Source organism: Acomys minous, assembly GCF_964271855.1.
Source record: "Acomys minous genome assembly, chromosome: 14".
NCBI lineage: Eukaryota > Metazoa > Chordata > Mammalia > Rodentia > Muridae > Acomys > Acomys minous.
The window spans coordinates 9,161,684-9,188,793 of record NC_140496.1 but is presented as its reverse complement, the minus strand read 5'-3'; the positions used below and the strand labels follow the sequence as shown (position 1 = coordinate 9,188,793).

The 27,110-nt window shown below is 53.6% G+C and overlaps 1 protein-coding gene across 2 annotated transcripts; it reads left to right on the top strand.

Annotated features, from left to right (window-relative positions):
* The first annotated feature begins 76 nt into the window (after positions 1 to 76).
* Positions 77 to 27,063, top strand: NECAB2 (N-terminal EF-hand calcium binding protein 2). Of its 2 annotated transcripts, none has more exons than XM_084757090.1 (13): positions 77 to 301; positions 2,976 to 3,000; positions 4,894 to 5,002; positions 6,998 to 7,023; positions 7,176 to 7,273; positions 16,071 to 16,207; positions 19,058 to 19,176; positions 19,314 to 19,387; positions 21,908 to 21,961; positions 22,397 to 22,509; positions 25,179 to 25,256; positions 26,029 to 26,120; positions 26,531 to 27,063. In XM_084757090.1, exons 1-13 carry the CDS (start codon positions 92 to 94, stop codon positions 26,557 to 26,559), a joined length of 1,164 nt encoding a protein of 387 aa, XP_084613216.1. In that variant the 5' UTR covers positions 77 to 91; the 3' UTR covers positions 26,560 to 27,063. The 2 variants fall into 2 exon arrangements, with proteins under 2 accessions (XP_084613216.1, XP_084613215.1); XM_084757089.1 differs by having other exon boundaries at positions 19,308 to 19,387.
* The last annotated feature ends 47 nt before the right edge of the window (positions 27,064 to 27,110 follow it).

Below are 27,110 nucleotides of genomic sequence, written 5' to 3'. Positions count from 1 at the left end.
GGCCGCGGGGCCGGCGGCGGGAGCGGCGCGCGCGGGCGGGCGCGGGCAGGGGGCGCGCGGGGGCGCGGCCGGGCGGGGGTCGGCGGGCGAGATGTGCGAGCGGGCGGCGCGCCTGTGCAGGGCCGGCGCGCACAGGCTGCTCCGGGAGCCGCCGCCGCAGGGCCGCGCGCTGGGCGGGCTGCTACGCTGGGTGGGCGCCAGGATGGGCGAGCCCCGCGCACCGCTCGTCCCCGACATCCCCGCCGCGGACCCCGGCCCCGGGCCCGCCGCGCCGCGAGGGGGCACAGCTGTCATCCTGGACGTGAGTACGCGCGGGACCCTCCGCCGAGCGCAGCTAGGTGCCGATCCGCACCCGGGACCCGAGCACCCTCTCCACCCTCCGCTCCCTGATCGGTTCCGCATTCCCGCATCTTCTTCGGAGCGGAGCGCAAGCCCCAACTCATTGCCACTGGGGCGCCTGTCCCCCAACCCAGACAGCACTTTCCCTCATCTCCACATCCCATAGCTAGGGTCTCTTCTTCCCTCAGGGACAACCCACCCCCAGCCCCCAACTCCACCCGGACCCTAACCTCCATCCTCTTCCTCCACTTTCTTGCATTCCCCATATCCCATAGTTGGGACCCTCTGCGTAGGGACCTCGAGAGCGAGCCCCAACCTCCATCTCTGCTGAAGCTCTGGTCCGCACCCAGACCTAGGACCCAGTAGCCTCCCTCCATGTTCCCGCTTCCACTGATTCCATAGCCGGGACCCTACTCCACTCCAATCGTGGCTGGGGTGACTGTCTGCCCTCCCCCGCCCAATAGCCCGGACCCCTAGAGCTTCGGGGCAACTATTCCCCTCTTCTGGTCTTAACCAAAGCCTCTCACTTGAGCCCCTAAGACTGGGATCAGAGCCCCTGGGCACCCCCAGCCCTCTCCTCTCTATCGCGGGTTTTTCCCTGCAATGATACTCGGGGAGCTGCCCCAGGCACAGCCCTGAAGCATCGCTTCTCTATTCTCTGTTGAGTGAGGACGCTAAGCCCCCGTGTTGTACCACTTTGCGAATGAAGCCCCTTCCCCACCTGCTCTCTCTTCATAGAATCAGAACCATGGCCTGGACCAAGGAGTCCTCACCCAGCCCCCCAAGCTCTGCCCTGAGCAGCTGTCTGTCTTTCACTCTCTTCCTGCCACCCTCCCCTTCCTGTACTTTCCTCCTGACTCTTGGACCCCAGACTCACTCCTCACTCCACCTAGCTCCCCATGCACCACAGCGCCCTCCCCACCCCCTACCCACTACAGAGTGAGGGTGCCACGTGGATGGTAGAGGGCTGGTGGTCCATGCATGGGCTTCTGGGGGGTTGGAACTGGTCCTAGAGGGGTGCCTCTACATGGTATGGGGTTCTGGGAGATTTGGGGTGTGTAAGCATGTGTGCACGCATGTGTGTGTGTGTGTGTGTGTGTGTGTGTTCTCCAGCACCATACACCCCTACAAGTGTGAGGAGACTGGATCTCAGAACCCATAGGTGTGTCCTGGCAGATGGGAGGTGGAGATATGGCTGTTCTAGTGCCTCTGTGAACACACAAACAAGACGTGCACACACACACACACACACACACACACACACACACACACACAGCAGGATTCAGGCAGAGTCCAGAGTAGAGGTGGCAGCTTGGCCCTGGCCAGCTCCTCCCTCCATGGTTGCTGTTGTGTGCTGGCTAAGCCTCTGACTTTTCACCTGCAAAGTGGGCTAAGGAGTAGGGGGAGAGTGTCCTTCATGCTGGTTCTAGGAGCCACCTTACGTAGCGTCACTTGGGGCCACATCAACCTAGTCAGTTCGACACCCAGGTCTTTTGGGGTCTGGGAGTACCCAGAGTGCACACAGCTCCCTTGTCCCATTACTCGTGGGGTGCAGGTGAGCAGAGGCACCTGTCCTTTGACTCAGGGATTCTCGTGGGGGGTGGCACCTCCTGCCTGGCTTAGCAGCTTCCCTCACAGACCTCGCTGAGTCTAGGAAAACCCAGGGAGTTGGCCGACCATGGCATGCTGTAGGCTGAAGTTTTCTTCTAGATAAAGGGAGCCACTTTCTCCAGGGTTCTGGGACCATCAGCCCCACAGGGAGCTGGTTTAAAGGCCAGCCTGATTCCGTGGGGCCGGGATTAGACATCAGCTCCCTTTTCCATGAGTTGGGTGGTCTTAGCAAACACCCGTGTCTTTGAGGAACTGGTAGTCCACCTGCCTGGGTTATGGCCTGGTTCTGAGCGGGTTTTGGAAGCATCCTACAAATTATTAGAACAGCTTCTCGGCCCTGGACACCCAGCACCTGCCATCAACTGACCTTGAGGGATTCAAAGGTCAGCAAAACATGGAGTGACTTTGTCTCAAAGTGCAGGTCCTAAGGTCTGGGCTGCTCCTCATCCCATCCCTTGCTAGTTGCAACCAGAACATTCCTGCCTGCCTCTCCCCCATCCCATAATGACACCATAATTCCTGTAGGCTGATCTTGTCACCAGGTTTCAAGATCACCTCCTTCAGAAGGAACCCAGGCAAGCCAGAGCAAGGGGGAGGCGGGTCCTGACAACAGTGGGAAGGCATGAAGCTCTCATGGCTTCTGAGCATGGCTGGGCGCAGCTGTGTGCTCCGCAGTGGGGGAGTCTAGTGGAATGAGTGTACATACACCTGCAGAGATGGCTGTGGGTGTGCATGAGTGTGCAGCACAAGTGTGTGTGTGTGTGCGCGCGCGTGCGCACAGCCGTGGGCAGGCTGGCAGTGCAGTGGGAGAGGGTGTGATGGATACTAAAGTGTGAGGAGGGCCTCTGCCTACTGCAGTCTCCCCATCCTGGGTCGCAGCCTAGGGGTCTCCTGGGGGAAGTTTGGGCTTCCAAGCCTCACCCAAGCTGCTCTCGGGAGAGGGAGCTCAGCTGGGTCAAGAGGTAGCTGCTGAGGGCACCTTCCCAGATTCAGCCCAGATCTGACTCCGGCTCTCCTCTCCGCAGATTTTCCGCCGTGCGGATAAGAACGGTGAGTTTCCTGCCAGGTGCTCCATTACCCACGCTCTCCAAGTCCTGTGCTTGGTGAGAAACAGTTAGGGGTGGGGACATGGATGACGATGAACCTGAAGGTGAAGAGCACAAGTCCAGAGGCCAAGTCCTCTCACTGCTCTGTGCCTCAATTTCCCCCTTCTGTAAGCTGGAGGGGTAACAGCTGTCCTGTGTGCTGCCCTGAGTTTTGGGGCAAGGTGAAGAGATGTGAGTGACCTATAGACACTTCAAAAGAGCACCAGACAGCAGTGTGTCCACCCATGAAGGAAGTACGCATGAGGCCCCTGTCTGTCAGCTGCCTCAGAGGCCCTTCCCAAGTGTGTTTGAATTCAAGGCGGCTCTGGCCTTATCCAGCTCCCAGGCCATTCCTAGGAGCCATTGTTGACTGCCCCCATGAGTTGTGGGGCAGGATGGAGCTCTTTGGGATATGACATGGCAGGGGAACAGGCTTGGGCTGGAATCATTGCAGAGGGGTGTTGCATCCTCCCAGGCCTCGGGGTGGGGTGAAGGGCCACCTACAGATTCCACATGGGACACAGGGATGTAGGGAGATCAGGTGGCACTGCAGGTATGAGAGCATTATGCAGAGCCTGCACTATCCAGGGAGACAGGCCTGGCCCCCACCCTCAACACATGTCTCAGGCGTGTCAGCCTCTAGTGGGCTTTAGACGTTAGCCCCCTGATGCCCGCTACTCCCATGGGCTGGGATTTTGGCCTTGTCTTCCCTAGTGAATTCACTATGCCCAGAGCACAGCAGGTCTTCTGCCTTTCCTCATGAGAACAAGGCTGAGTGTCCCTGCAAGGCTCTCTGTGGCAAAGAGCAGCTTGGCTGTGGTGGACACAGGGTAGCCAATTCCCAGGGGAAAGCTGGAATGAGAGGCCTGACTGGCAGCCCAGGGTATCAGCCAAGAAGACTGGCATTGACAGCTGGCAGAGGGGTGAGGACCAGCCAGCCTTTCCATCCAGGGCTACAGATGTGGCGGCTCACAGGCTCTTGCTATTTGAAAGGTCACTGCAGCAGGCTGGGCTTCTGCTCATTAGTAGCGCCACCTGCAAACAGCCTCACTTAGGTCGTTGGCAGAGGTGATGACGCTCCGGGACAGCTTGTCTTCTCTAATTGGACCAGAGGCCAAGTGCAGGATATTTTCCTCTTAATAGCTCACGTGTGCTCATTAGGCTTGAGGCTACCACCCAAGGCAAATGTCAGAAGGCTTGTGATCAGAGGATCTGCAGACCGTGTCTTCCACCTTCCTGTTCTCTCTGGGCACAGAGGACACTAAGCCTGTGGAAGCAGTGAGAGGGAAGCTTGGTCTGATATTGGCACACCCCATGCTGTGCCTCAGGCAGGCATGACTAATCGATTACAGCACACATTCATTGAGTCTAGTATTGGCCTCAGCTTTTCCATGCAGCCCAGCTACTCCATGAAAGAGGGAGCCACTGACTACCCCTCGCCGAAAGCGTGGGGGACACATGGGGGGCACCTACCATGTGTCACAAAGTCCTGTTCTAGGCTAGGTTGGAGGTCTGCAGACTGCAAGATACCTTGAGGAAAGACAGGATAGAGGGACTATCCCCTTTCCCAGAGCTGGGGTCAGGGTAGGGAGTGATCGCTGGTGTCAGGTTAAGCATGTTACTTAAATAGTGTCCGTGTCAGGTGACTGAGGGAAAAGCAGAAAGGATGATTGCCTAGTAGAGAGCGTGCGACTTAGCTTCCATCGTCTCTGTCGGCTTGGGATCACCAGCCAGCGAGGCCTCGGGCTGACAACTGGGAGTTTGTCAGCTGAGGCAGTGGTTCCGGAACAGGCTGTAGGCTACCATGTGCTCTTCTCGGAGACAAACGGCCGCTTGCTTCCTTGCCTGTTCGTTGCAGATGACGGGAAGCTGTCCCTGGAGGAATTTCAACTCTTCTTCGCAGACGGTGTCCTGAGTGAGAAGGAGCTTGAGGGCCTCTTCCACACCATTGACTCAGACAACACCAAGTGAGCCCGGGCTACTGTGGGGCGCCCTGGGGATGTATAGGCGCCTCCCTTCTCCACGGTGCCCAGGTTTTGTGTAAAGGCAACAGGCCTGGAGCTCCCGCTAATGCAACCAGTCAGATCTCTTTGGCCCCCATTGCCAGGCTGAGTGAGTCCTGTGTGGGTGACTGCCACAAAGTTCGTCTTTTCTGAGCCACCTTGGCCGAGCAGGGAGAGAGCCCCTGGGCTTGACACAGGACACACAAGACTGACGGGACATTGGCAGTGACTCTGTCTGCTGTAGCTCCGTTCTGTTCTAACCCCAGAATCTGCTTTGTAAGATTCTGTCCCCGTGAACCCCCCCATCCCATACCCCCTGTAATGTATATGAATCCTAACTCTAGCGTGAACCCCACTTCTGACCTTGGAGCGAATTGATTTTTTTTTTCCCTGCAACCCAATCATGACTTGGACCTGTAGCTCAGGCTCGCAGGACACCTGGCCTCTAGAGCCAGCGTACGTGCACTACCCATGCTCACGGGCCCTTCACCCACCTCTGTAAGTTGCTCCTGAATTCTGCCTGGGTGGATAAAAGACACCTACCTGGTCACCTTCCTCTGCCCCACTCAGGAACTGAGGACAAAAGTTTCTAGGGGTGCTAAGGCAGGTTGGATCACTTGGGGGCCCAAGACTTGGTGATGATGTGGACAAACAGTTCCTACCAGGCCAGTTTGCAGGCTTGGTACCCCGGAGCTGAGACTGGAGAGCTGACAGAGTGTAATTTTCTGAGGAATGCCACTGCAAGAGTGACTTGGGTCCTCATAGCAGAGCAGGGGACACTGTTTCCAGGCCACATGAGAGCTCGTGGTGTCCCTGCAGCCTCCTGGACACAAAATGAGTCACATTCTCACTGAGAGCCTCAGATGTCAGGCTAACTAGGTGGAGGAAGAGATGGTGCATGCCTGTAATCCCAACACTCAAGAGGCAGAGGCAGGGGGATCTCTGAGTTTGAGATCAGCCTGGTCTTTAGAATGAGTTCCAGGACAGCCAGGGCTACACAGAGACCCTATCTAAAAAAAAAAAAAAAAAAAAAAAAAAAAAATTGCCAAGGTTGACCTGGAGGTTGGAGTGGGAGAGAGTCAACTGACTTTAGGGGAGGTCAGAATTCTGAAAACCTTCTGGATCCCTTCCTCTAGTATTCCTGGAAGTAAAAACCTCAAACGTTAATCAGCCCCTTGAGGTGCTAAGCATTTCTGACCCAGATGCCTTACACATCAGAGGCAACATTCCAGGCTGTTGGAGAAATCCCAAAGCAGTCACTACCAGCCTTGGAATCTACAGAAGAAAAAAAAAAATTACCCATAGGTATTGCTGTGGAACATGGGAGCCACCAAATGTAGTCCTAGGCCCAGAAAGGAGAAGACATCAGACCCCACACAGACCCTGCCTGGTCCCTCTTCTGCAGCGTCTGGTGCTGATGCCTTCACACACATCCCCGAAACCCCAAGCAAGGACCAGATCCCTCTCTACTTTGCCATAAGGAGTGATGCCCAGGCCTAGAATGGAGGCTGAGCCAGGGTCCCAAGAATCCCAGGAAGAGCAGTGGTATTGTTTTGACAACCTGTGATAGTCACAGCCCACCCTGCATCCCTTTCCACCTCCCAGCTCCCAGGCTCAGCGCCCCACTAGTCCCACCTGCTTGTGATCGAGCCCATCGGCTTTGAGAGAAAGTTTGAGCTGCCAAGGTATGGTGGCATAGGTGTGTGACCACAGCACTCAAGACGCTGAGGCAGGAGTTTGAGGTCAGCCGGGATCACATAATGTAACTTTGTCTCAGAATAAGGAGAAAAAAAAACCAGAACATGGTGAGCAGGCAGGTGGCTCCTTTATGAAGTGGGGCTCATAATACCAGTGCCTAGGATGGGTGGGGGTGCGCACAGCAAGTGTTTTAAGGATAACACAGAGGGCCGGAAACAAGCCCACTGACTTTCTCTCCCTATTCCCTCCCTCCCTCTGCAGCCATGTGGACACCAAGGAACTGTGTGGTAGGTACCTACATCTACAGCAACCACGGTGGGAGCAAAAGTACCCAGAGGAGGGCAAAGCAGTGTGGACCTAGGTGGGGCTGGTGGGAGGGCTCCAGGGGGGAAGGGTGGAATCCTCTGTGACCTCTGACCTTTGCAACCTTCTTCCCCAGATTACTTTGTGGAGCACATGGGAGACTACGAGGATGTCCTGGCCTCCCTGGAGACTTTGAACCACTCAGTTCTGAAGGCCATGGGCTACACCAAGAAGGTTAGTGATGCCCTTAAGAACCTAGGACCCGAGTGCCAGTTGGTTCTAGAGTTTTCTGATCATTGTTGTTCAAAGGTATCTGGATTTGCAGTGACAGATGGTGGCCAAGGATAGCCCTATCCTTTAGGGTGTGTGTCAGAGTGTGAGGGCCTTTCCCACAGTCAAGCCTGGTCCTGGAGTGGAAACCTGCCAAGGGCAGGAATCTCTGAGTGGTTGATTGGCTCTTGAGAGTCAGCGCAGACCTAGGGATCTTGGGGTGCAGATTTAGGGTGTATCTATCTGAACTTGACCCAGGAGTGCAATGGTGTCTCCTGACTGGCTGGCCCACGTGCAATGGAGGAAGACCTAGCTGGTCTGGTCTGTTACCATGTTGAAGGACTGGAGTCTCACCTTCTCTGTCTGTGAAGTGGGAACGTCTTATCTTCCAGACCTTGAATGAACCGAAGGAAGTCGGTCCCCTAAGCTGCTGAACTCAGGGCTACATAGATCAACACCACCTCCCTCAGCTTCTCACATGCAGCCCGCGCCCTGCCTGCAGCGACTGGAAAGCCCCTCCTTGCCATGCACCCAAACCTTGCCTCACTGCCCCCTCTCATGCACACACACACACACACACACACACACACACACACACACACACACACACTCAACCACACTGCCCTTCTGGTGTTGCACTGTCAGGGGTCTTGCTGTTTGCAAGCATTTTAAGGCCCTGTTAGAGCTACTTTCAAAGACCGTCATCATTGCAGTTTTGGTGACAGCTTTGGTGGTCCTCTGGCAGCTGGGGCATTAGCAGGGTGTGCTAGACAATGGTTTCAGCCTGCTCTGATGTTGCCGGCTGCAAGACAGAGGGGAAAATGGATTGTGTAGCGACCCCCTCCCACCTGGGAGCAGAGCCCTGTCTCAGTAAAGCTGGAATGAGGCATTAGTCCCACATAGTGGTCCACCTGCACTTCCATCATGGCCATCAGAAGCAGAACCTCATCATCCTTGAGGGGGAGGGGCTGAACTCCTCCCAGGAGGCTCAGCCCAGCCTTAGCCATAGTACCGCAAGGACCTTGCACATGCGGCTTCGTGTGGACATGGTGGTGGCTTCAGGTGATGCAGGAGCATCCTTACAGGGCCTGACAATGGTAGCTGATTTTTGCCCCCTTCTTGGGTATCTCCTAGGTGGCCTGTTGTAGAAAGGCAGCTTGCTGGTGATCCTTAATGCTTCCCCTGTGTGCTGGCCAGTTTTAGTGTCAACTTGACATATAAGCCAGAGTCATCTGAGTTGCTCTCAGTTGAGAAACTCCCCCCAACAGATTGGCCTGTGCGGGAGCCTGTGGTGTTTTCTTGACAGATGGTTGATGTGAGAGATCCCAGCTCACTTTGGGTGGTGCCACCCCTGGGATGGTGGCCTTGGATGCTATAAGGAAGCAGGCTGAGCAAGCTATAAGGAGCAAGCCAGTAAGCTGCACCCCTCCATGGCCTCTGCGTCAATGCCTGAGTTCTCTCAGTGGCTAATGACTTGGAAACATAAGCTGCAATACAGCATTTCCTCCCCAAGTTGCTTTTAGTCATGATGTTTGTCACAGCAAGAGACACCCTAGGACACCTTTTGGTCCCTGGTTACTCTGATTTCTGATGCAGCAGCCTCTGTCTTGGTTAGCTGGGCTAGTCTCCCGCATGCTGGCTAACGTAGGCTCCTCTGGTGACGCTGATGCTTGCGGCATATTCCCCAGGTCCTAACACATTACAATGACACCAGGCCCCAGCTTTTCAAGTGCATCTCTCCCCTAATTGCAATATTAATGCCAGCTCTTATTTTAGAACTCTCTTCGGTTCAGCCTGTACAAAAAAAAAATGTTTTAGCCTCACGCTTTGTTCCATCTCGTCTTGGGTGATGGCAAGGAATCCGCTCAAATGCCTGCAGGATTTTTTTTTTTTTAATGATCAGATGATTTTGCCTCAGCTATCGATGGGTGGATTCTATTTTTAGATTCTCTCATATTGAATAGTCGGCGCTTAGTGATGAACTCTCGTCAGAGCGTCATTCTTTCATCATCCCTCACTTAGTTCTGTCACCTACTGGGTGTCTTCTCTCTGCATCGGGAGTTGAGGTGGGACGATGGCCTGGGAAGCGAATCATATGGCTGGACATCCTGCGTGTGACTCACCCTCCCTGGAAGTGTCCTTTTTTATTTCTACTCAAAAAGAAAATTTATTCAGACCTCTTAGGTCAAAGGGCTCAAGGGCTAGGGGCTCTCGTCATAGGGCCTAGTTTATTTTGTATGAGGTATTTTGCCTGCGTGTGTATCTGTGGGGCATGTGTATCCTGTGTGCCTGGAGCCTACAGGAACCAGAAGAGGGCATTGGGTCCCCTGCACCCAGAGTCACAGATGGTTGTGAGCCACTCTGTAGGTGCTGGGAATCAAACCCAGAGTCTCCTGTCAGAACTCTTAACCACTGAGCCATTTTTCCAGCCCCTAGGACAGGCCATTTACAGCCAGCCCTGATTTTAGTCATCTCCTCTTCAGTGTGCTCACTTCAGTACGCTCTTTAACAAACCTGGGAATGTTCACTTTATGATCAATTATGTACTGCATGTTCGTATGATTATTTTTAAAAGTCTAAGCCATTGTTTGACCAAGACAGATAATTCATGCAGAAAAGAACAATAAAAAGTCCTTAGGCGGTTGTGAGGTTGGGGCTGTCACAGTCTCAGCACTGCAGAACCAGTTGCATTTCCTCCAGAGTTTGTCCCCTCCCTTCCCTCCCTCCCTCTCTTCCTCCCTTCCCTCCTTCCCTCTCTCTCCCTCCCTCCCTCTCTCCCTCCCTCACTTCCTCCCTCCCTCACTTCCTCCCTCCCTCACTTCCTCCCTCCCTCACTTCCTCCCTCCCTCACTTCCTCCCTCCCTCACTTCCTCCCTCCCTCACTTCCTCCCTCCCTCACTTCCTCCCTCCCTCACTTCCTTCCTCCCTCACTTCTTTCCTCCCTCTCTCTTCCTCCCTCCCTCTCTTTCTCCCTCTCTCCCTCCCTCCCTTCCTCTTTCCCTTTCCTTCTCTTCTTCCCTCCCTCCCTCTCCCTCCCTCCCTCCTTCCTTCCCTCTTTCCCTCTCTCCCTCCCCCCCTCTCCCTTTCTTCCTTTCATTTTATTTGTTGACACCAGATCTTACTGTGTAGACCGGGCTGGCCTCTAACTCGCCATCCTTCTGCCTCCGCTTGGTTAGTACTGGGACTATAAGCATGTGCCATTTCCAACTGCTTCATACGTTTTACAAATCTTACATTTGACAGTGTTTTCTATTTTAATTAGCTGTTTCTCATAATCAGCCCCAGACACTAATTTAATATGTGTGTTATGTTTTGTAATTTATTTGTGCTTCTTATTATTATAATTCTTTCCTCTGTTGGGTTGGGTTCATTACCATGGCTGGTCTTTTTTTTTTTTTCCCTCCTCTGGGTAAATGGAATTCTTTGGTTAATATGAAATTTTGAAATACAAAACACTGACCTTTGGTATTCCCATGGCCACCACAGACGTTCCCAGGCAGTGTCTTTGTCCCCAGCATCTTCTGAATTCACTGTGTTGTGATAAAGACGGGTGACCAGTAAGCTTCCTTCCCCGTCATATCCTGTGTGGACCCACCTATTGCCACATGACATTTAGTCAGAGAAGCGTATGAAGGACAGTAGATGTTCCACAGAACACAAACCTGAAAATAGATGTCATGTCTTTGCTGGGAAATGCATGCAGCTGCTGAAACACACCCTTTGAAAAGACAAAGCTAGTCTCTTCTGCACGTGACAGTGACACCTCAGAGATGTTATAGCTGGCTTTGGAGAAGTCAAAGAACAAGAACACATGCGTGTGTGCATGCATGTGTGTGTGCGTGTGTGCATGCATGTTGCTTATTTCTTTCCACAACCATGAGTCCTGGGGATTGAACTCAGGTTATCAGAATTGACCGCAGGAGGCTTTGTCTGCTGAGCCAGCCAGCTCGCTGGCCCTTTTCCCTGCTTATGATTTTCCAGTTCATCTTGCTTGTGGGACAGCAGAAAGCTAACTTCTCGCACTAAATAGTCTCTTGTCATTTAATTCTTGTGTTTCAAATGCTTTTTTTTTTATCTCCTATAAATTTATATCTATTTTGTTTTGTGCATTTGGACTTTTATTGCACTTTTTTATTATATCAGATAGTATATTCAGTAAAGCAAAGTTCTGAAAACAAACTATGAAGTGCCAGGGTCAGATCACTGTTCACCCGGACCCTTGAAGATGGAGAAGGTTTTGGTGGATGATTCTTGCAACTTTTTAATGTGTAGTTCTCTCTCTTTTTTTTTTTTTTTAAATATTTTTTCTGGTACTCAGAGTCCAAAAGAGGGGGTCAGATCCCCTGAAGCTAGAATTATATAGGTTTATCAGCCCCCCTGTGGGTATCTGAGCCTTCTGAAGAGCGGCTAGTGCCCTCAATAGCAGAGCCAGCTCTCCAGCCCCAATGGTTTGTTTTGCTTTGCTTTGCTTTGCTTCTGTTTTGTTTCGTTTTGTTAGAGACAGGGTTTCTCTGGATAGCCTTGGCTGTCCTGGAACTCACTTTGTAGACCAAGCTGGCCTCAAACTCACAGCCATCCACTTGCCTCCTCCTCCCAAGTGCTGGAATTAGAGATGTGTCTCAGTTTGGGTTACTGTTGCTATGATAAAACACCGTGGCCAAAATCAACTTAGGGAGGAAAGGGTTTATTTGGCTTACACTTCCACACATTACTGTCCATCATTGGAGGAAGTCAGGACAGGAACTCAAGCAGGGCAGGAACCTGGAAACAGGAGCTGATGCAGAGGCCATGGAGGGTGCTGCTTACTGGCTTGCTTCCCATCTCTTTCCCAGTCTGTTTTTTGTTTGTTTGTTTGTTTTTGTTTTTGTTTTTTAATAAAACCCAGGACCAGCACCCCAGGGGTGGCAATGCCTACAACAGACTGGGCACATCTATCACTAAGAAAATGCCCATAGGCTGGCCCACAGCCTGATCTTATGGAGGCATTTTCTCATTTGCGATTCCCTCCTCTCCGATGACTCTAGCCTGTGTCAAGTTTCCGTAAGAGTATGGAGCACAAGGCATGTGCTACCACACTTGGCTCAGAGCGTCGCTTCAAATCTTCCTATTTGAATTTGCTAATTTTTCATTTATGATTGGGTGTTTTAATTGATTTCTGAGATTTTACTGTTATAAATATATTCATAATATACATATCATACCACAACTGTGACGCAGTGGGTAGAGATATGTTCACTCCTTACTCTATTCTTTTGTTTGTTTGTTTTCAAGACAGGGTCTCTCTGTGTTAGCCTTGGCTGTCCTGGACTCGCTTTGTAGACCAGGCTGGCCTTGAACACACAGCGATCCACCTGCCTCTGCCTCCTGAGTGCTGGGGTGAAAGGCATGCGCCACCACTGCCCAGCTTCCTTACTCTATTCTTAAGGACCAATTATCCGACCTGGAGGGGCTACTAGGCTAAAGACTATGAACAAGAGGCTGGAGAGATGGCTCAGAGGTTACAAATGCTTGCTGCCCTTCCAGAGGACCTGTGTTCAGTTCCCTGCTCACGGCCTCTTCTAACTCCTTCCTCTTCTGGCCTCCACAGGCGCCTGCAAACATATAAAAACAAAAGGAAAGTCTTCAGAAGAATACAAACAAGTTTAATGGAGACCTTCGCACCCACCAGCCTAGCTACTCCCCAGGCTTAGGCAGGAGGGCTGTCACGAGTTCGAAGCCAGCCAGAGCCCCTTTCTCAAAAAAAAAAAAAAAAAAAAATCAAACCTGATACTCAGCCTACTTTATGTAACAGCTGGGTCCCTGTCCCCAAGGTTAGCACGGCTCACAGCAACCTCTGCCGCAGCCCCAAGGATGTAATAACAGCCTGGCCTCACACGGCGTCCTCCGCCTCCTTATCTCTTGTCCTGTGTTTTCTCATTTAAGCTCTAGCGTCCTGGCGGGATTGCAGCTGGCCCTGTCTGCCTGATTGAGTGTGATTACAGAACCTTGTGCTCCCTCTTCTCGCTGCAGAGCCTTTGCTGCTCTGATGGGGTGCGCCCCGGCTGCCTCTTTTTTAATCAGCTCCTGAACGGTGCCTGCACCGCCCCCCTGGGAGGGGGAGACTGTGGCTGCCTTTCCTCCTTAGGAGGGTTCCATCTCTGCTGACGGCTCTTTCTCTTCCTCAGCTGCGTGCAGTCTTTCTTCGACTGTTTTACGCTCCTCTTCTTGACAGTCTGCTCTGCTTCATTGATGACGACTTGGGAGATAAAAATCTTGGCTTTCATCTTGCTAGTGGCTTCCAAAACAGCACATGGTGACATACACATGTAACCTCAGCATGTAAGGTGCAGAGGCAGGTGGAGCTTTGTGAGTTCAAGGCCAGCCTGGTCTACATAGCAAGTGCAAGCCAGCTACACAGTAAGACCCAGTCTCAAAACAAACAAACAAACGCACACACACACACACACACACACACACACACACACACACACACACACACGAAAGAGAGAGAGAGAGACAGAGACAGAGACAGAGAGAGACACAGAGAGAGAGAATCTCTAGAAGCATCCTCAATCTTATTCTTATCCTTAGATCATTACAATCATTTTCTATCCACTTTGGGAACGAGGGAATTCTGAGATAGGAAGATAGGGTCTCAGTAGTTTACCAACTTAATCTGGAAATTGCGATAACGGCTCAGCTGGCCAAGGAGCTTTACTACCAAACCTAACACCCTGAATTCAACGTCCAAGACCCACACATTGGAGGGAGAGAACAGACATCCACGGCTTGTCCTCTGACCTCCATCACGACACATACACACACAGTCACACACATACCTGAAGCTACTTGCTCACACAGCTTCCCGTGTGTGTGTGTGTGTGTGTGTGTGTGTGTGTGTGTGTGTGTCAGGTGTGGGGGGCGGGTGCTTTCCCTCTGGCTCAAGCCTGGATTTTAGGGGAGATTCTCGATCGGTGTCTGCAGAGCCGTCTGGCAAATGTGAGTGTTCTGCAGGCCCCGGGATGGCTCCTACCATCCTGCAAATAGCTTTGTCACAGGCGCATGCAGAACGGCCTTCTGACCCTTCCACTGAGGAGCTCTTGGCAGAGGAGAAAAGGGTTCTGTCTCCATTGCCCTCCCCACACACACACCCCAGAAGGTGGCCTATCTTTGGAATTCACATTTCTTGCATTTACTGACTGCCTTATCAGGCCCTGGTCCAACTGTTGGGCACATACATCCCACTCCTGGCCTCCTCAGAGCCTTTCTAGCAGCCTTTTTTTCTTGGGGGATGGTGGGGGTTAAGGTTTGTTTGTGTGTGTGTGTGTGTGTGTGTGTGTGTGTGTGTGTGTGTGTGTTTACCATGCCATGTCCCTTGCTCATTTGGAGGTATTCAGGTGTCAGCGTCCATTGCTCTCTAGGCCATGGGTGGCATCAGGTTGTTAGAAAGGCAGCCAGGAGATGCTTGTACCTCGAGCAAAGATGCCTTCTCCAGCAGGGTTTGCCCACAGTGGCCCTGAGCCAGGCCTCGGGACAGAACGTCCACATTCCTGTTCTCGTCCTGTGCTACCCCCTACGCCTTGTTCCTCGGGCTCTATGTCTCCCCATGTGTAATTATTGCTAATTAATTCCCCGTCAGAATGATGGATAGTTTAATTTGCTTTCCTTGAGAGTCTTGTTTTCCCCTAGCCTTGCCAGGGTCTGGGCAGAGTTCCAGTGGTTCCAGAGGGGGAGGTCTCAGCAGCTGAGGTCCAGCGCCTCTCCCCAGTGCCAGTTACCCTCGCTGATCCCCCAAAGCCAAGCTTCTCCCACCTTCTTGGCAACCGTCTGCAGAGGCGGGGATCTCAGTGAGGGATCTCAGTGCTGGTCTTGCCAGGAGAGGTGGAGTCTGCAGAAAACCCCCTCCCCCTCCTCTCTCCAGAGCGTGTTCCTCACCATGTGCACCTGCCCACCGCTCTGCTTCCCCCACTTTTGTCCTCCCACTCCCCTGAGCACAGGCTTCGGGGGATTTCCTTGGGAGCCATCTAACCCTCTTGGCTACATTGATTCTCTTCAGTTATTTGTCTGAATAACAACGTGAAGACTCAGGGGCTCAGAAGGAAAAGGGAACAGAGGCCTGAGGCCATCTCTCCTGGTGCTTTCTGTCTACTGCAGCAACAAAGCCACTGCCACCCATGATTGCCCGCAGGACCACCTTACTGTCACCACCACCAGCATCATCGCCATTACTAACACCATCACCACCATCATAATCATCATCGCCAACAGCTCCATTGCTGTCATCATCATCATCATCATCACTGTCATCACCACCCCCATTATCATCACCATCACCAGCATCACCATTACTAACACCATCACTGTCATGATTGTCATCACCAGCATCTCCATTACTGTCATCACCATCATCGTCACTAGCAACTCCATTGCCATCATCATTTCACCAACACTGCTGTCACCACTGTTATCGCTGTCATCACTGTTACCACCTTTATCACCGCAGCCATAGTTTCCTGTCTGTCCTGTGGTGGACACTGTGCCCACTATCTTATACAGATCTGGTACTGGTGCGTATGACGTAAGATGGTCCCACCGCTCTCTGGGCTTCATCTGAGTTGATCCAGATGAAACCGGAGGTCTAACTCTGAATCTGGGGACCCTGTTGGTATACTCTGCAGCTTCTAAAATGCAGGGCCCCACAGTGCAAACCAGAGACACCAGCCCAAGGGTCTTCAGCCCCTGTGCCAACCCACATCCAGGTTCTCTTCCCAACGCCCCCCAGGTGTATGAAGGTGGGAGCAACGTGGACCAGTTTGTGACCCGCTTCCTTCTGAAGGAGACAGCCAATCAGATCCAGTCGCTGCTCAGCTCGGTGGAAAGTGCTGTGGAAGCCATCGAAGAACAGACCAGCCAGATCCGGTGCGTCAGCGGGACATATTGGGGTACTCAGAGCAGCCTCACTCTTCACGCACCTCAGATCTGGGTGGCCTTGGGCGAGTTGCTGCACCTCTCTGTGCACCCCACCCCCAATCTCACCAACAACAATATGAGGACAAACCTAGGACCTAGTACCTGACTGAGGCTTACATGGGGACAGAACATGCTTAGGAAAATGGCTGGTATAGGACATGAACTACGGAGATTTACCACGGTTCTCTTTGTTCACACAACAGTGTCCTGATCCCTGGCCCGCTTCTGTGTTACCTGGAGAGCTGGGGAGGTGGAGGGATTTACTGAAAGTAGGCTAGGACCAAACTGATGCAGAAAGAGACTCTGATGAGGAATAAAATTCAAAGTGTTGCTCTTTTGGTCTCTGGGTACACAGGCAGGCACCCCAGGGGGCTTCTCTTGTGCACTGTGGGTGCTGTGTGTCTGGTGCCTGGCCTGGGACTCTTTAGTCTTTCCAGCTAAGAAGGGTCTGCTCAGCTTTGAGCCCACCTACATGCTGCCTATAGCTGGCTGAACAAACTCCCGTCTGCTAGGAGCGCTAAAGGGGAACTGGGACCCACACACAGGCGGGCAGCTGCCAGGAAGCCCATATACCCATGGGCTAACCAGCGTTGGCTTTCTCTGTATACAACTTCAGGGTGCCTGGCAGAGAGTCACAGTGTGGCCAGGATGATCTTTTGCTGTGGGGGTGGGGCTTGAGCAGGTGTCATTTGGACAGTGAGGACCTGAATCAGACAGGCTTGTGAGGGTTTTTGTTTTTTGTTTTTTTCAATGGTGAGGAATTCAATGAGGGTGTTTTCCTTGTTTGTTTGTTTGTTTTGTTGTTGTTGTTCATTTATTACACTTCTGTCTGCATGTACCCCTGCACAGCAGAAAAGGGCACCAGATCTCACTATATAGATGGTTATGAGCCACTACGTGGTTGCTGAGAATTGAACTCAGGACCTCTGGAAGAGCAGACAGTGCTCTTAACCGCTGAGCCACCTCTCCAGCCCCTTGTGAGGGGTTCTTAATGACCCTGTTGCCAAATACGTTTGCTGTCAGCACTTGGAAGGGCAGATGATGACTGCATATTTGGGCAGCCTTGCGATACAAGTCCCCAGTGTCAACAGCCACTATTCTGGGGACAGACAGCTTTTCCATTATTGATTTATTTATTATCATCTTAATCAAACTTACCCCTTTTCTCCTGTGTAGAAAGATAGCAGCCTTCAGCAGTTTTCCTGGCTGCCTTCCTACGCTACGTGGCTCCATGCATGGTTCCACCCGCCCGCCCCTACCGGGAGGGGATAACTCTGGGGTGTCAGTGCAAGGAGTGGGTGGTATATCTTGATGGGAAATCTGTTCCACACCCACAGATACCTCAAACTGCCCCACATCTCAACATTTTTGGCTCCAGACCTTGTGTTCCTCGGGGCTACCCCGTGTCCCCACCCTGAAGCAGCCCCCAAGGGTGTTGTGTTCCCAGAAAAAAAGCTGCTATATAGGCCTTGTTGCTTGAGGGGCCCCCCACTCAACTCTTCATGGTCTGAGGGACACTGAATTTGTTGCTGTTTTGTAGAGATGTGACTGACAGTTTAGAGCCTCCACTGCGCAGGGGGAGCTGAGCCTCAACATGGGAGACTTGCTTACACTTTCAAGGGTCACAGGAGACAGATTTCAACTGTGCTGAGGGGTTCAGGGATGTGGGTGGGTTGGGGGGTTGTCCGCCACACACCCTGTTGACTGGTATAAGGAACTGCCTAGTCACCCTGCATTTTTTGGAGACCCTGTGGTCAGGGCCCAGTGTGCCAGATACGTACACAGGTTGTGTGCATAGAGGAAGGACACATGGGACAAGAGATGGGGAGTCTGGTTCAGAGTTTTTTCTTGCTGCCTTGTTGAGGGGCCGGTGTGGGGGTATCTCACTGACACAAACCCAGGCCTTCCATCCCAGAAGTCACTCCTCAGGGCAGCAGCCTCTACTGAGGTAGGCAGGGAGGAAGATATAAGGGGTCTCCTCAGCCCGGGCCCAGCCTGCACTGGCTGGAAGCTATGAGCTATGAGGCCTCCCAATAGGCTCCTGGCCCAGCCTTACCTCAGCCATAGAAATAAGCCTGTGGGGGCACAGGGCCTGGGCTCTAGAGTCCCAGCATTGAGCTATACCCCAGCTGGCCACACGGCCTTGGCCAAGTCACCTGCCTTGTGGGTCCTGTTTCCTCCTCTGAGAAAATGAAAACCACTCTGTAGCTGGGCTTAGGTAATTTGTGGGTTCTAACTTTTCCCACTCTTTCTCTCCCCCCCTCTTTGTTTCACCCCCTCTGTCACTCGATACAAGGATAGAAGGGGGGGGGAGTGGGGGAGAGAGCTCCGATTCTAATTTCTTGTTTCCTCTTTGAACACCACTATTCAAAAAACCGTAACTAAGCCCCAACCAACAACCACCGGCCATACCTTTCAGGACCCTAGCATTTACGGACCCTCTGAACATTTCCCAGAATCCAAAGGCAGAAACTATCTGCAGCTGGCAAGACCACACCTCTGCTAGAGCACGGGGGCAAATCGCAGTCAGCTGCTGCGAAGCAGCCCCATAGCCTCACAAATGGCATTAAAACAAAACCTTTTCTTTACAATATTTCTGTGGGTTTTTTTATAAAAGAAGCCAAAATTCCAGGATTCTCACTACACCACTCTGTCCATCCTGCAGGCGTGGGGCCCACAGGGCAGATCCATGCACATTTCAGGACACGGTCCGTGCTTTGGGTACTTCAGTGCACAGTAAAGGTAGTAGCAGAGAGGCCGCGGCAGTTGCCCTCATCAACACTCTTTCTGTTTCTGCAGACAGGACCACTGCAAACCCAGCCACGGCATCACCGAGAGCCGCTACGGTGGCCCCACTCCTCCCTACATCGTCAACCACAAGCCTGTGGCCCCAGAGCCAGTGAAGAGCCTGCCTGTCGGTGAGCGAGCATCAGTGGGCACTGCCCTCCAAAGGGACCTGAGTAATCTGCCCTAGGGCCTAGCCTGGGAGGTTGGGGCTCAGCCTCCTCAGGATGGCCCTGCACACCGCCAAGGTCTCTTTCTTTCCCAGCTACAGGGGAGACAAAGGAGGAGGGGCTCGAGGGCCAGATAAGCCGGTTGGCCCAGCTGATTGGGAGACTGGAGAGCAAGGTAGGCCCGCCCCACCCCCATCTCTCCTTTCTACCGGCCCTGTCCACTTGAGACCTTGCTGGGAAGTTGAGACACTCCGGTGGGTTGTAGAGAGCTGGACTGAGGCCATGGTCCTGACTGTGGGAGGACAGGCAGCATTCCTGGTGCAGAGAGTGACCAGCAGGGTCTTGTGATTATGGACGTTTCCAAGAAAACGGGCTCCACCACCCGAGGTAGGGGGTGGAAAAAAAGCAGGTGGGAGTGGGAGCCAGGGTCAGGGCAGATTCCAAACAGGAGAATGTTGACAACGTACTATACAACCCGGAAGTGTGGAGCAGACCAGCCTAAACAGAGATGCGACTTAACAGTACCCGAAAAGGGGCTTGCAGGTGGGCGGGCTCGAGTGTTCCTCTGTTGGGGCTGGGTTTCTGCTATTTTTTCAAGTCAGTGCCTTACCCTCTCTGAACCGGAAAGCCCTGCTCTGACGACTGCGGAGACAGTGTTCCAAGTGTCACCAAGGCGCTGGTGGCTCAGGTCAGAGCCTGCTGTCCCAGATAGTGTCCAACATCAGAAGCCGGGGCGAAGTGGCGCACGCCTTTAATCTCAGCACTCAGGGAGGCAGAGGCAAGGCCAGCCTGGTCTACAAAGTGAGTCCAGAACAGCCAAGGCTACACAGAGAAACCCTGTCTCAAAAAACAAAAACAACCCCCCCAAAACCAAACAAACAAAAAAAGCATCTAACATCAGCCATGTTAGCGTTGCTAGTCACCCTTTCCCAAATTCCCCACACGTGTGCTTGCAGGACTCCTACACACCTGCCTACACCGAGCGACAGGTGTGTCAGAGCCTTGAGATTGATGTAACATTTCTTCTCTCTCTCTCTGTGTGTGTGTGTGTGTGTGTGTGTGTGTGTGTGTGTGTGTGTGTGTTTAATGTCTTTTGCAATGAGCGCTGGTATTTAGCGGAGCTTGGGGGTTCGTTCTGAGGGACTCATGGGAGTAGATCATGGGCCTTCTCGATGGGAGGAAAGAATACAGTCCGGTACTGTATTGCCAGCTGCAGGGCTGTGGCTGAAGCGGGGGTCCCCCCCTCCCACACCCCTTTTTAACCCTGCTGCCCGGAGTGAGAGCCGCGCACGGTGGGGACCTTGTGCCCGGTTGTCATAACAACTCAGCGGGGGCCCCAGGAGGGAGGCGCTTTGAACTTTATTTTTAGTACCCCGGTCGCCCTAACAACCAGGCTTGCTGGTAACCAGGAGCACCTAGGCGTCCTGGAGATGGGGCGGGGTCCTCCGAGGTCTCTGATTGGCCTAAGCATAAGCAAGGGCCACTTCAAGCCAGTTCCAGGCTCCGCCCCTAGCTGGCCAAGCACCGCCCACTGTGCCTGCAGGGCCAGGGCGGGCCCCGGGGCAAGGGGAACGGAGGTGCTGGGTAGCAGGTCTGGGTACTTCTAGATTCTCTCCATCTGACTGTGGAGAAGCCAAAGGGTTCCTGGTGGGGCCCCAGCCTTCCAGGATCTGCCCCCTGTGCCTGTTAAGAGCTCGAACGTGCAAGGGCCACTGGGCACTTTCTTGAGTCGTTTGGGCAAGAAGTCTAGGCTGGGGGATGTGATTCAGAGACCACTGCCCACACCCCGCCCTACTGCTTTCTTTATTGGTGGATGTGCCTCTTGGGGGCTTTTGTACAAAGTGCTTGGCACCTCCTGTCCAGGGGCAGAGTAGACAGGCTGGGAGGCAGTGATTGTTGAAGAAGGATGGAGTTCTGCCAGATGAGGGAGAGACGTGGTTTAAACCTAGACCCTAATGCTTAACCCATTGGGGAAACCTTTGAGGCCTGGGGTCCTGTGCCGTGATACTGTGATGAACGAACACCAGTGTGTGCTTGGGTGCCGGGTACTGGTGACCCGCAGAGCTAGCACGGCTTCTGTGTTTCTGGAAGCACACAGAAGGTAGCAGGGGGCCCAGGGAGGCTGGGAAATAAGATGTCTATGGAAAGCTTCAGGGCTTTGGGGGAGGCAGTGTGCAGGCCACCCCGTGCAGCCCATGAGTTCACAGGGAATCCGAAGTCACCACTAGGGGCGAGGTATGTGAGGTATGTAGTCTTAAGGCTAAAAGGGTGGTTTAAAAAAAGAAAAGGTATCCTGACTTAAGGCCCCCCAGTGCCTGTTACTAAGATTTCCCTGTCCTAGCCACATACCCTAAGTTTATTGGGGCCCTGACCTTCTCAGTGCTTCAGAGGCCTGGACCTTAACGAACTCTCTGCCATTTCCCTGCCTTGGATTCCAGGCTCCCCTATGAGGCTTCTCTCTGCCTGGGAGCTAAGTAGCCTTGTCCACTAGGCCTTGCCCTGGGAGCCCCACTTCCAGCCTGGGACTTCTCAGAACCCCCTGGCACACTGGGGCAACGGCTATAACTATAGGGGCATCTGGTGTCCCATGCTCTGGGTGTCATCTTGGGAGCCTCCCTGGAAATGGCCTACATCCCAGGTGCCCCACGCCTTGGGGGCCTCCCTGAGTCCCAGACACCTCTGTGTTTTGTTCCAGACTCTCTGGTTTGACCTGCAGCAGCGCCTCTCGGATGAAGAAGGCACCAACATGGTGAGGCCCTCTCCGCCCCTTTCCTCCGCCCTGTTCCCCCCGCCCTCTGAGGAACCGTGTAGCTCCAGGTCTCTAGCCACCTTTCTTTGCCCTCCCCTCCCCAAGGGGCATGGTGAGAGCCGAGGCTCCAGGACCCTGATAAAAAAATAAAATAAAATAAAATTTGTTCTGGCCCAGAGCAAGCATCTGGCCGGTTCTGTCATCAGGCTCTCGGTGGGACTCCCTGCAGCCTTCTTACTGCCCCATGTGTGGATGCCCCAAGGGGCCTTTACCCATTTGGCCTTGCCTCCTTTAGGGGATTTTCACATGTAAGGCTAAAAAATGTGGAGGTTGTATTCCAACCCTATTGTCTTGATCTCTCAGAAGCAAGGGTATAGGCTAGTGGGATTTGGGGAAGGGCCTGGCACAGATGTTCACACCCACTTTGGCTCATAGTACCTGCAGCTGGTCCGACAGGAAATGGCCGTGTGCCCTGAGCAGCTGAGCGAGTTCTTGGATTCCCTGCGACAGTACCTCCGGGGCACTGCTGGAGAAAGGAACTGCTTCCAGTAAGTGAACGATGGTTTTCTGTGGGGCTTGGGGGGTGGGGGGCAGGGGGTTGGTGACCAGGGCCTCTGGCTGGCAGTGGCAGGAGCTGGCAGAGCCAGCCCTCCCCTAGGGGAGGTACATGACAGAGCAGCTTGAGAAAGTGGGGCTCAGCTCCATCCTAGCTGTAGGAGAAAGTGGGTAAGTTCACCCCCAGGCCTGGGTTTATTCATCTGTCCAGCAGGCCGTGTGTGTGTGTGTGTGTGTGTGTGTGTGTGTGTTAGGAGGGTAAACAGAATAATGTGCTGGCTGAGGCAGGTCTGGCTCACACTCAGCTCACCCAGTGCGACCACGGTTACTCACACAACACAGCCCAACTCAAGTCAGCACCTGCTTGATTAAGGAGAGACCGGATAGCCTCCAGGAGGGTTCTGGATTGCAGGTCGCCTGCCCCCACCCACTCCTGTCCTGCTACCCTGGGAAGCTCAGCAAGGTAGAGCAGGGGCCACCAGTGAGGCGTATGCAATACCGAGGGTGAAGGCGTGCCAGGGGCTGTGGGCCGGAACAGTGTCACCAGGAGCCAGGTTGGTCCTATCTTCTGCATATAGACTGAGGAGTAGCTGGGCTGCTGGGAGAAGCCACATACTCAGGCAAGGAGGAGATCCCTGATCTGACTGAGGATGGAGAGAGAAAGGGCAGGGCAGGGGATGACTCCGCCTTTGGGCTTCACAGACTTGGTAAAGGATCAGCCCACCTATTGCATGGGAGAGGACAGTTCACATAGGCACACTGTCTGTGGATGTCACATCGGCTTCTTGGTGCCTACGGGTATGCCCCGATATCTCTCTGGAGGTCCCCAGTGAGGACACGGTTCTGTGAGGTGGTGTGCAAACAGGTGATTTTGTTCCCCCTGTTGCTGGGGTTGAACCAAAACTCTTGCGGATGTTGGACACATGCCATCACAGTAGCATCCCAGTCCTTGCCATGGCTTTTTAAAGGAAGACAGGGAAGAGAGCTCCACCCCTTTATCCTTACCTGGGCCTTCCTGGTTCTGTTGCCTCTCCCACCGGCCCTTCTTGAAGGATGGCACCATGGGACAGGGTCTGTACATCAGTGCACAAGGCTTCTCTTCCTATTGTGTCCTCCCCATCCAAGCCTGCCCTGCTGTGCCTTCCTGCCGGAAGTTCCCTCATAAGAGGCCATCCTATGGTAGCCACACTTCTATGGACCCAATTGTCCATGACGACCTTTGCTGTGCCTAGAGAGACACCAGAGCAGGCACCTGCACTAGCTTGCTTAGGGCCATGGGCTTAGGCTGGCACATGTCCCACTGTTTGACTCCTGAATGGCTTGACTTGGAATCGCACAGCCTTCACCCTAATAAGTCACTTCTTTGAGGGGCTCAGGGGCACTTCTGCCACATGGTAGGGGGGAGGCACCCACAGGCCAAGAGGAGCTGGGGACAGGGACAGAACTAAGTGAGCCATGGACTCCACCAGAGCCCACACATTCCCACCATCGCCCCAGCCACCAGGATCTGCCCCATCTGAGATGGAGCGACATAGCAGGTGACAGGGACATCCCTGGGCTGCAGGTCATTCAGTCTGGGATGGTACCTCTCGGAACTTCAGTTTCCTCTTGTCAGCCAGGTCTTTTTATTATTATGTATACAGTGTTATGCCTGTATGCACACCAGAAGAGGATTTTCAGATCTCATAGATGGTTCTGAACCACCATGTGGTTGCTGGGAATTGAACTCAGAACCTTTGGAAGAGCAGCTGGTGCTCTTAACCTCTGAGCCATCTCTCCAGCCCCATCAGCCCAGGTCTTCAGGGTGGAAAGAGGCAGGAGAGCAAGTAGGGCACAGGCTGGGTGCTTGGGTTAAAAAGACAGCTGTTTTGTGTGTAAGCGTCCATGCGGGTGTGTGTCTGTAGGTCAGAGGTCAATCTTGGGCGGGTGTTCAGGGAGGTCTGACTCAGGGTTTCTATCGCTGTGATGGACCGCTATAACCAAAGACAGCTAGAGAGGAAAGGGTTTATATTCCATTTATCCTTCGTATCACAGTTCGTCATAAAAGGAAGTCAGGATGGGAACTCAAACAGAGCAGGAGCTGATGCAGAGGCCGTAGAGGGGTGCTGCTTACTGGCTTACTCACACAGCCTGCTTTCTTATAGAACCCAGGAACATCAGCTCAGGGACCATACCACCCACAGTAGACTGGGACCTTCCATGTCAATCACTAATTCAAAAAATGCCCTCCAGACTTGCCTACATTATAGAGGCATTTCCAACTTTCAGATGACTGTAGCTTGTATCAGTCTAACATTAAAAAAACGAGCTAGCACCAGGTCAGAGGACAACTTGCAGGGGTTGGTTATCTCTTCCACATAGATCCTGGGAGTTGAACTTAGGCTTTCACAGTCATGAGCCGTCTTCTCCCCAACCCCTGCCCAGAACAGAAACTTTAAATGCATCTAAACTCCTGCCTCTCACTGTGGGCCGCGGTGCTGAGCCAAGTGGCCTGGTGGCTGCCCCTGGTGTCATTGTGGGCCCTGGTGTCTCCAGCTGCCATTGCTCTGTGGAGGTCCATTTGACCAGTATTTGGGAAGAAAGAGGTCGAAGACGGTGGTGTGCATCTGAGGGCAGTGGGCAGCCGCTGCCGGCCACAGATGTGCGCGTCTCTTCCCTGCAGTGTTGCCGCGGTGAGGATGGCGGACGGCCTGACCTTTGTCATCTATGAATTCTGGGAGACAGAGGAGGAGTGGAAGAGGTTTGTGCAGCCCTGTCCTTACCCTGTGCCAGGGTGTGGGGGCGATGGTAAGGTGGGGCTGACTGTTTCAAGGCTCCTGTTCCGTGACCCTGAGGACCGGCAGAGAGGATGGGGGAGGATGGTGAAGAGCCCGGCTTCTGGTTGCAGAGACGACTTCTAGACAAGCATGGCCAGCTTGTGGCTCTCACCCAGCGACAGCAGGGCTCTTAGAGCAGATATGGTGCCATAGCGAGAGCCGGCCGGCGTCATGGTGTCACTAAGGACTCAGTTTCCCACAGCCTCCCTGCCCTGCCAGCACCTGCCTGTGTCATCAAGCGCTGGGTCCTGGAGCCTTGGTGTCAGGAGAGCAGCTGAGTATCCTGGGACTGGCCACAGGCTACTGGGTTGGTTCAGCCCAGGGACTCTGCCCAGATGGAGGCACAGTACTGCGGCAGTTTCTAGTTCCCTGTGTATAACCCTGTCACACAGGAAGGACAGGGAGGGGTCACTTTTGCCCCCATTTGAGCCATGGGATAAGGACCCAGGTGCTCCGTGGAGTTGTCAGCACACAGGGCTGGCTCTCAGACACAGGGCCTCAAGTCTCCTGGGGCTGCAGCGCTGTCCCCTGATGCTGCGGCTAATTGGGAGCCTTCCTGGATGGATGCTCACAAGGCCACAGCCCCCTCTCCCACACAGAGCAGGACTAGACCTGAGCCCACACCTAAAGTTCCCCTCATCTCCAGCCCTTCCTCCCTCCTCCAAGCCTGAACTAATCTGTGGTCCTGGCTTGCAGGCACCTGCAGAGCCCTGTGTGCAAGGCCTTCCGACATGTCAAGGTTGACACGCTGAGCCAGCCTGAAGCGCTCTCCCAGATCTCCGTGCCAGGTAGAGGGCCATGGACAGACTGGCCACTGGGGTCAGAGATCAGGGTGGGGGTCTTAGCAGCACCAACCGCCCCCTCCTACGCCCCCGCCCCGAGCAGGAGCCTAGACCTACAGGGACTTTTTTTTTCACTTACCGCCATCAGGAATCCTAGTCCAGATGCAAGCTCCAGACCCAAGGCTTGTTGTGTGGACAGGGACAGGGTGAGGCCCGGGCACCACACGGGGTCTGATATGAGGAGCTCACCAAAGACCACCCCCATATGGCCTAAATGAGAAATATGGGGTCACAAAGCCTGGCCTGGCATACTCTGCCCAAACCCTCTGTGCATGGCCGTCTCAGCCCTCAAGGAAGGGACACTGATGCCCATAAACCCCAACCCCTGACCACTTCTTTCTCTCTCCCGCTTCCAGCTGCCTGGTGCACCTCGGGGCAAGACTGACCCCTCCCGAGGCCCTGTTAAGGAGCCTACTGCTGCCCCACTCCCCTCCCCTTCTTGTAAAGGACAATACCCCTTTTTTAGACACTTTGGTAAACAGCTGTCTTTTCAATATACTAATAAAAGGACGCGTGCTTCCCCCTGCTGTGGCACCGAGGAGGCCCCTCCCCTGGCGTCCCCACGCCTGACTTGACCTGGTAGAGTATATTGCTGTGATGCTGGCAAGGCTAGAGTTAGCAGGGATAGAGTCCAAGACTGGCCTTCAACCAACAGCTTCCCACCCCAGCCAACCTCTGGCCTCCCTGACTCTTACTAGCTGAGGCCCAGAAGGGCCCGCCTCCAATGGACAGGCTTCTTCCTTTACCGCCCCACCCCCCCTCCTCTGTGATGGCCCCTCTCCCTAGTAGGAGCTGTGAGACCCTGTAGTACCCAATCTAGGCTTGGGTAGAGCCCAGGTCCCCCAGCACCATGCTAGGACTACAGCCACCAAATAAAGTCTGATTAGGAGCAGTGTGTGTCGTGTCTCTGTCCCATTTCTAGCTGAAGACAGAGTG